The sequence below is a fragment of the Nanorana parkeri genome, unplaced genomic scaffold (assembly GCF_000935625.1).
Source record: "Nanorana parkeri isolate BGI_ZX_2015 unplaced genomic scaffold, ASM93562v1 scaffold706, whole genome shotgun sequence".
Classification (NCBI taxonomy): domain Eukaryota; kingdom Metazoa; phylum Chordata; class Amphibia; order Anura; family Dicroglossidae; genus Nanorana; species Nanorana parkeri.
The window spans coordinates 558,619-568,007 of NW_017306974.1; the positions used below are offsets into that span (position 1 = coordinate 558,619).

Below are 9,389 nucleotides of genomic sequence, written 5' to 3' on the forward strand. Positions count from 1 at the left end.
GGGGGGGGGCGAAAAAAAAATTCTGCCCCGGGCGCCCATAACTCTGGTTACGCCACTGGTGTGGGTGCATCTGCAGTGCTGGGTTAGTAGTCCCCTTCACCCAGAAACAATGTTGGTGAAGAACCTAGGCATGGATGTAGATGAGTATACCTTCATAGGTAAGAAAACTAAAAATCCTTGCAGCATGAGTTGGGAGGAGTGGCAGGAGTGGCTTCATATTTTGGCTGGAATGGGGCTTTGAGGCTGGTGGTACTCTGTAATGCCTGTTTCTATTTGTTAGTGAAATGCTTTTCATATTAAGGCACCAAAAGAGAGCTTTGAGAGGTAGGAAGAGTGGGGTTAAGTTCAAGTCATACATGAAATGTCTAGATGTGCATATAACTTAAGGCTTACTTTAGCTAGTTTGTAAAAAATTTTGTTTACTTCTCTCGGTGTTTAAATATTATATGGAAATCTGAGTTTTCATGGGCCCCATATTGGATTAATGAATTGCAGGTTAGTAGCAGCTCTGCTAAACAAAAGGTCTACTTACCTGAGCAGGTATGATATAGCCACCTCTAATGTGATAATGAATAGTGTCCAAAGGAGCTGGAAAGGTTTTCCATTCACCTTTACTTTCGAATCCTGTACCCTGTAATATATTTTAGATAGGATCGGCATAGATTAATTTAAAAATAATGTTTTTAGGTGTCAATATAGTTATTGTATAATAGAATAAGAAAAATACATAATTTATAAAAATGGGAATAAAATTAGAAACTTGGATTTTGTTTTAGTTATGGATAAGCGTGAGGAGGCTTAGCACCTCAAAGGTTTTTATATGCTTTCTGTGAACATATCAGGGAGCATTTCTTCACATCTTGTATCTGCAGTACAAGACATAAAGGGGTAATTTCTTCAGTGAGAGCACATACTGCCAAAGGAAAAGAAATGGCTTCCACTACAAAAGCTAAAATGTTTGACGGTCCTTATGAGAAAAGTAAACAAGTGGAAAAGCTGCTGCAAGCCTGTGACCATAGTAAGTGCAGCAAGAAGAAATCTGCTGTTTAGAGCGGTATAGCCATGGTCCTAAAACTGCTTAAATGCATATGCATAGCCATAACCCTATTTGATTTTTCTGGTGACCCTTGTCACTGAGAAGGAAAATGATAGGAAATCCAAACTTTTACATTTTTCACCAGAACAAGAGTTAAAGGAGAACTATGGGGGTTTAGGCTTTTCCCCATAGTTCTCCTTAGGGTAACGGGAGGACTAGCGTCCTCCCGTCACCCTAGGCTCAGTATACCGCAGCTGTAGCTCGCGGTACACTGAGACGCCGCAGTATACCGCAAGCAGCTGCTCGCGGTATACTGAGACGCTGAAGCGGATCCCGACAATTGTGGCGGGATCCGCCCAGCTGCGTGACTGACAGCTGGCTCTGCCTATCTAGAGGCAGAGCCAGCTGTACCCGGCCCTTCCCCGTCCGTTCCGCCAGTCAGCGCTGGCGGATCGGAGCGGGGAGTGTGGAATCCAGCCCCTCCCCTGTCATGGCAGAGAGCCGTGACAGGATCGAGAGGTGAGCGAACGCCGGTATGTGTTCGCTCACCTCCCGATCTACTGAGCCGACCTGTGACAGTCTCATTGTCACAGGTTGGCTAGAACTATGAGGTGAGTGAAAAGCACTCACCTCATAGTTCTTCTTTAAAGGGAAATCAATTGGTGACAACTGTCTAAAGGGAGGAATTCTGTTTTGTAGAAAATTTCTCACTTCTCACATATTTATTCAGTACCTTTTTTCTGGGGAAAAAAGTGCCAATACTCACGGTACCTTTTTGCCCACAAAAAGAACGCGGTGGCCTTCTTTGTTGTGGGCAGGAAAGCACTACACATATGCCACAACCAAGATGGCTGCCAACAATAAACCTCAATGCTGGTGGCCATTTTGGTTGTGGTAGTGGGGACGCAATGAGCATGCGCAAGATGGCCACCGGCAATGAAGTTTTTTGGTGGTAACCTGCTCCAGAAGACAAACATCGTCACCCTACATGGGGTGATGACGCTTGTCTTCTGGCGCCGTGTCCGTACACTTGCCGTAGAAACACTTGGTCATGGTCTGTACGGCAAGTGTACGGCGACAGACGAGCATCATCACCTCGTGCAGGGGGGTTAATGCTTGCCGCAAGGGCACCTTTCTACGTTTTTTTTTTTGCGATTCTATATCACAAAAAAAAAAAAAAAGAATTAAAGGGCTGACGGTAGGTTCTGGTACTGCGTACTGGTGAGTTCTGCCAGGAAAAAAAAGCCCTGTATATATTACACACATATACACACTTTAAATCATCTTGAGGATTGCTATTTGTAAATCCTAACATTTATTAAAGCTCACTAAAATATATTGCAACAGGGAACAAAACCAGACATGATTGCAAGACTTAATTTTTACATCTTAAAAGCCAGCTCTAAGCAAACTCATTTGTCACAATCTTTTACTTATTTTCAGTAAAACAGATTAGGACGTCTGTTACGCCTATGTCTTCCAAGTGACAACTAATTTGCTCAAGAAGTGAGGTAAAATCTCCTAAATGGGGGTCACATACAACAATAAAACCTAACACTAGTATTTACTCTTCCTCGTTCTTTTCAAAACAAAAAAAAAGTTTTGTCTGGAGTAAATGGTATTTTAAATTTTTGTGGGGAATTATTAAAGCTCTTCTATAGGCTTTGTTAGCATTGATTTATAAATACTGGTCTGGCCAATTCAAAGTTAAACATTATCATCATTGTATTTATTTTTTCATTTGATTAAAGATATTTTTGATGACAATGATCATACAAACTACGTAAAAAAATAGATATGACCACCTTCAGTGACAGAGCTTGTAACTATTTCCTACCCTGCTGCAAAGTGTTTTAATGATTGCAACAAAAAATCTGCGCTTTTGGAAAGTAAACTAAAAGTCAAATAATGATCCTAAAGCTGCTATGAGAGGTGTAAAGTGAAAGTGTAAAGTGTTGTCACAGCGCTAAAGGTTTGAGATAAATATGAAAATATGTGAATATATATGGATCAAAACATGAGTGACACCCTGTGTGTAAGTCTTCAAAAAAACCTACCAATAATGAATATAAAGTACCATAAAGGACTGAAAAAGTGCTGATGTGCAAACAATCAAAAGGAAAGCTACATTCCTCAATAGGATAAGTGAATAAATGTAACAGGATATCACACTATAAAAATATTAAAACTAAGTATATCGAAGTGAACTATAAAAAATTAAATAACCATTCAATAAAATGATTTCATAAATATGTGAAGAAGTGCAAATTAGCAGTGAAAACAGTTGTATTGTATTGCAATTTTCAAACAATTGTATTGCAAATACAAAGATGAAAAGGATGTCAAAAAATGAAAAAAACGAAAAAATGAAAAAAGAAAAAACACAAGTCCTTCCAGAAATTTCAGTCCGTGATGTGAACTAACACAAACTGCACCAAAAAATATATATATACGAAAAAAATAGATAAGTTATATAAAAATCAATATGAGCGTTCTGATGAGAGTTCCACAATTCCTCCTCACCCGATCTGAAGCCCCCCAAACGGTGGTTACTCACCAGATGGTGTATGGACAGCAAGCTCCTCTCAATATATCTCAAACCTTTAGCGCTGTGACAAAGTGTTTTAATGGCTTTTGTATCCCAAATAAAGAGATTTTGTGCACTTTGTTTCTGTGAACAAGAAATTAGGAAAAAACTCTCAATGTGCTCCCAGACACGAATAAAAACCTGACAGAGGTTATAAACCTCTCCCCTTCATCTACTTTATCCAAACAAAAATATATCAGCAAAGGCTGATGTTGAATGTAGACAATGTTCTTTTTAGTACTAGCCATGATCCATTTATCCAGGGCTGCTTTAACCATATCGGCAAAAGGCGCACCTGGCATTTTTCAGGATTCCCATCAGACCCAGGGAAACCAACGTTAGCCTGCGGGTTCCAAGCTTGGGAGGTTCAGCTTTCATATGATATATTGGTGGTTGTTTGTATTACAACCCCTCTTTGGTAAGAAGATCTCAGATCTTGGTGACCTGCCCAGTTGCTTCATTTTTCCATTCTGAAAGCAGTTACTAGAACTCTTGTATGTAAAGGCCTGTTCACACCATCGAGCTACAATAATGCGTATGTTATGCACGTTGGTGCAATATGGTGCCATTCAATCTGAATGGCATTTCAATGCACTTTGCCAATAGGCATGTGTTGCAGCCTACCATAACACACAGTAAGACACTTTTGTGCCTTGTAGTGATCTGCATTACACAAAATAGTACATGCACCTTCTCTTGGTGCTTTTATGGTGCATTAGATTCAAAGAATGGTTAAATGTAAGGCACGTAAAAACGTGCCATAACACACATGTACTAACGCAGCACAACACTGTTAATAGGGCCCAAGTCTGATGAAGGTCTCTATACCAGATGACAAACAGTTTAGGTCTGCTTAAGTGGACGATTGTTATACACACTTAAAACAAAAACTGGAACACTAGATTGAAAAGAGAGAGAGCAAGAATACTGAGCTCTTTAATTCCAGAAAACCTATAGCACTCCTTATATACAATTACTAGTGGTATTTTTTGTGTCAGCAGAAATTTGAAACATAGAAAGGAGGCCCAGATAAGACATGTTCACCAGTGTCTTAAAATGGCCTCAGTTCTGTCCACACCCAAAAGCTTTTGACTTCCATAAAGTCTTGTATTTGTTCTTTGTAACTACTATAGAGATTTGTATTCTGTTGTTTTCTCCTCTACTGGGTCTTGTAGTCTGCTTTGGTCTGCAAATTAACAGCATATGTGATAAAGAACCATTAACAATATTTTATGAGATACAAGGTGACCCCTGTTTAGACTTTGCACAAGGGCTCTTTGGTTTTGGGACAGTTATGTTTCTGGAATAAATTATACAGACCCTGGCAATATGGAAAATGCATGATTAGAGACTCATCTCCAATACATTAATTTGTGGTGTAGTTAAAAAAATTAAAGCTTACCCGGACTGGACTGTACCACATTCCAGCAGGAAAATATCCTGTTACTACGGTTTTTCCCTGCTCCACAACTGGGGTGATTAGAAGAGCTTCTCCCCACATGAACTGGTGGTCAATTGTCCATGTATTTTGGTCATGAGGAAACCTAAAGGAGTACGAAAGAGATGTCAATAGGCAGAGGTGTATTTACAGCAGACTGTGCCCCTCATGTCACTGGTTGCCAGGAAGTGGGCGGGACATAAGGGCCATACACATCTCCTTGCCCAGCTCTTAGCAACCTGAGATTCTCTGGCCAGCTTCCCGACCGCATACACATCTTCCCATCCACTCTGGTTGCTAAGAGCTGGGTGGGGAGATTTGTATGGCCCTTACACAACTCCACGCCTAGCTCGTAGCAACCTGGAATGTTCTGGCCGGTCTCCCCCCCAGCTCCTGGCAACCAGTGACATCAGGAAAAAAGCCTCGATTGTGTGTCCAGGGAGAGTGATTGATTCCTAACCGCATGTAATCATATTATATATGATTACATGCGGTGTGCTGACGTTTAAATGCAGCGGCTGTTACCCGATCATTAACTTGAATAAACTGTAAATGGCAGACTAGGGATTCCTGCTGCAGGAAAATGCAAGTTTCCTGATGCAGAAATGCCTAATTGCACCTAAACATATAGGTGTAAATGGGGCCTAAATCTGTCTCACTTCCCCTGTTTAGCACTGCTTTGCAATGCAACAGAACTAATGAATGTCCCCCTTTGAATCTGCATCTAAACAAACAGAACAGTAAGCTGAAATGGTACTCACTCCATAAAAGGGGCTCGAACCACAGTTTCACCAGACATGTGGGATTTATAAAACAATGTGTACATATAGGGAAGCAGCATATATCTTGCTAGTGTAGCTTTTCGTATGGCATCCACAGCTTTTTTGCTGAAAACATATGGCTCCTGTGACTAAAATAGAGAAAACAAAACCCATTGATGGCAGAAGATGGGAGCACCTTTGGTGGACAATAAACCAATTAAAAATGTATCTCTAGTCAAATTCTTATTTTTAGATAGAGTAGGGAAGCAATAAACAATTGTTTTCAGAGCTCTCAGGGTCCCCGCTGGTAAGCATCAGCCTTTCTATTTGTCTGATGGTCATTGTTAATAGGAAAGAAAGTGATGGGAACATGAAAAATTTACAGTTGTCACCAAAACATGAGATCCGTGGAAATCTTCCAATGAGGACCCCTGTTCTGGTGACAACTGACTAGAGGGTATTTCTCTCACTTTGGCTATAATTTTACTAACTGTCTGTTGTGTCTCTGCGACAGGAAGTAAAGAGAAATCTCACTGAGACATAGACAGCAACAAAGTCTGGCAGGGTTTTAATCTTTTCGAACTCTACCCAAAATATTAAAAGAATATTGCGCCAGAAGCCTGTTTGCAACAAGTCCCCCCACTGGTTTTGTGGCCTGTGCAAATAGTTAAAACCTCTGTATAAACAGTATAAACTTGGATTATGCATGATTGTAAAATCATGCATGATGAAAATGAATACTACAGATTAAAATTCGCCAGAATGCAGATCAGTGTGTATAATTGCAACAAACAACAGTCATGTGTACATCTTGAACTGTATGATAACCTTTTTGGAGTTTTAATCTTGACATAAATTAGACATAAATGATAAATGCAAACAATAGAGTGTTAAGGGAAACTAAGCAAAACACTAAGTAAACATGTGCTTTGTCCATTTAAGGCAAAGCAACATGGTTTGTTAACCAAACGGTCTTCCCAGCTATCAACATATAACAAACATACTCTTCTTCCTTTTGCACTCCCACTGTTGGGAGTGAAGAGAGAAAGCTCTGTGTAAGATCCAAGACATGACCCATAGCTTACACATAGCTAGTGACTCACTCTCCAACCACATGTAGCAGAACTGGTTGCCTGAGCAATCACCAGCACTGCAATATGGGAGGCAGAGAAATGGGTTAGATTCTCCCCCATACTTAAAAGTACAGAGTATTTCTCTTTGCTCCCATTGGCAGGAGAAGGAAGGCAAGTGGAGTATGTGCAGCGGGAAAGGGCAGCAATTAAGTGAATCTATTATTTGGCCTACAAGGGCAATGCATATGCTTACTTTAAAGTAAATATTTACCTATTCATTATTATTTCCCACAAATACTCTGGATTTCTTTTTAGTTAGGGTAAATATTTCACAAACTGAGGTCTGCATGATATTGTAGCTATGACCCACTCTAAAGTTGCTGGAATTTAAAGGGGTCTTTCCTGCCATACCTAGTGGCGACCTGCTCTGTTGCTTCACCCAGACACTCATTGGGGGTGATTTACTAACCTAAACACACACACACAATGAACAGCAACATACTTTAAATCCTTCCAGCTTTTTGTACCAGTTTATTTTCTCAATTGTCTTGGAGAGAGAGGATTAGGGGTAGAGGATACCCACAAATATCAGCAAAAATTCTACTCACTCAGTAGAGTTTTTAGTGAACTCTTTAGGCATAGACTGACTAATTTATTCCAATATCTTTTGACGTCTGTCACAGGTCAGTTGCAGAACTGCTACAGACCAGAGTAGATTCTGTAAGCCCAGATGGGTGGCTACCTTTTGGCATCTTTGGCCTCTGCCACAGGACAGGTTAGAACTCTTTAGGCTTCTGCCAAAGGACAGTTAAGGACACTCTGGGCCCAAATAGGCATCTAGGAGAACAAACACCTTTTCTTGGCTCTGGCTTCCTCCTCTGGGCAAAGAGCCTGGAAGGGAAATATTGGACCTTTCCACCATAATAGCCTCCCTAAGCAACTGCCTAGGAGACAAGGACCTTCCCCCACTACATCCTCTGCAGGCAAAGCTGGGAAGGGAAAGGACCCTCTAGAAGGTCTCCACAAATATTTATGGTCTTTCTAGCCCAGACCGCTGGCATAAACCCCAGGGCAGGATACATTTTCACTACCCAATACATTGTATCTGCTCACTCTACCTACTGGGGCACACAAGTAAGGAGTAAGAAAGGTCCTTGAGTCTAGGAGAAACCTTGCTATCCTAGATAACAAACAAAGCTCAGGCTTCCTACAGCCTAGCTGCATACACTAAATTTGGTTTTAGAAAGGCACTTATACAGTTAATATTAATATAAAAATCTCAGGCAGTTACAACTTTGTTCTGATCCTTACCTTTGCATCTTTAGTGTTGTGATTTCTCATGAATGGATAAAAGGCCCCAACCTGGCTCCAGCGTACACATAGCTCCTCCGAGGCATCCCCTACAAATCCACAGAGATCTGCCCCCACTAGTGGGATTCCGTACATATTACACAGTACGATAGCTAAAAAAAAAGTGGCAAATTAAAAGATTGCCATCAAGGTGAATGAACATCATGGATTCTAAAGTAGAATCAAGATTAGTTTACCAGGTATTGTATAGTAAAGCTGCTCCCAGGTGCTTTCTAAGTCTCCTGTCCAGTGTCCAGCATAGCGCCCAAGAGTGGGGAAATTGGATCGAGAGATCACAAAAGGACGTTTGTTACGGATTTTCACTAATGCACTGATACAAACCAGAAAATATTGCATTAGAATTCTATTTTTACCAAGACATTTTATGATGATGATAATAATGTACTCACAAAAAATAATAAAAAAAAAAACAAACATATTTTAAAATATAATTGAATCACAGCTCAAGGCCCCACAGTGGAATGTAAACAAAGGGGCAATGTATAGTCGGTGCAATTGACCAAAAATAGACAGGTTTATTTTTGGTCAATGTCATCACTGGGTATACGCTGCCCCTCTGTTTACATTCAGCTGTCATTCCATAGTATTCTCCCATCGCGTGTGGATGTGTCAGTTGGCAGGTTTTTTTCTTTCAACGGTCGTCAAGCGTCATTCAACGTGATTGCGGAGGATGTGCATAGTTGGATGATGTAACTGATGATAAATGTTTAACATGTGACTCTTTTTGAGGGTAGGGGTTCTTTATTTTTAGATTTAAAAAAACTTGTCAAATCTCTCTGTATTATTTACACTTTTACATTTTGTGAATGATCAGGGGTATTATGTGCTCCTTACTCATGACAGGGTAAGGCACAGCCGTCCTATGACCCAACCACCCACTGCTGACTACAACCCTTAACCCCTCCATGACCCATGCCCACCTTAAATAATGGACCACACCAGGTTGGATATAAAATGGCTGTAGCAGCCGTTTATTATAAAATATCTTTAAATATATAATTTCCGTTCAAACATTAATTATCACCATAAACAACAATTTCTCTGTAACCTATTCTTTGGCGTGAGGTCTGCGCAGGCACCACTTACTCAACCACCGAAGATCTCTGCTTACCCCCTTAAACCA

General features: G+C 40.5%; 1 protein-coding gene across 1 annotated transcript in view; it reads right to left on the bottom strand.

The window, feature by feature from the left end:
- The window catches only part of LOC108792971 (lysosomal alpha-glucosidase-like), a 62,703-nt gene that overhangs the window by 10,393 nt on the left and 42,921 nt on the right, over positions 1 to 9,389 (bottom strand). The window contains exons 12-16 of the mRNA XM_018563866.1: positions 8,443 to 8,576; positions 8,207 to 8,358; positions 5,823 to 5,971; positions 5,026 to 5,167; positions 533 to 631 (exon numbers count right to left, since the gene is read on the bottom strand). Coding sequence (XP_018419368.1) covers positions 533 to 631; positions 5,026 to 5,167; positions 5,823 to 5,971; positions 8,207 to 8,358; positions 8,443 to 8,576 — 676 coding nt within the window. The remainder of the gene's footprint in view (positions 1 to 532; positions 632 to 5,025; positions 5,168 to 5,822; positions 5,972 to 8,206; positions 8,359 to 8,442; positions 8,577 to 9,389) is intronic.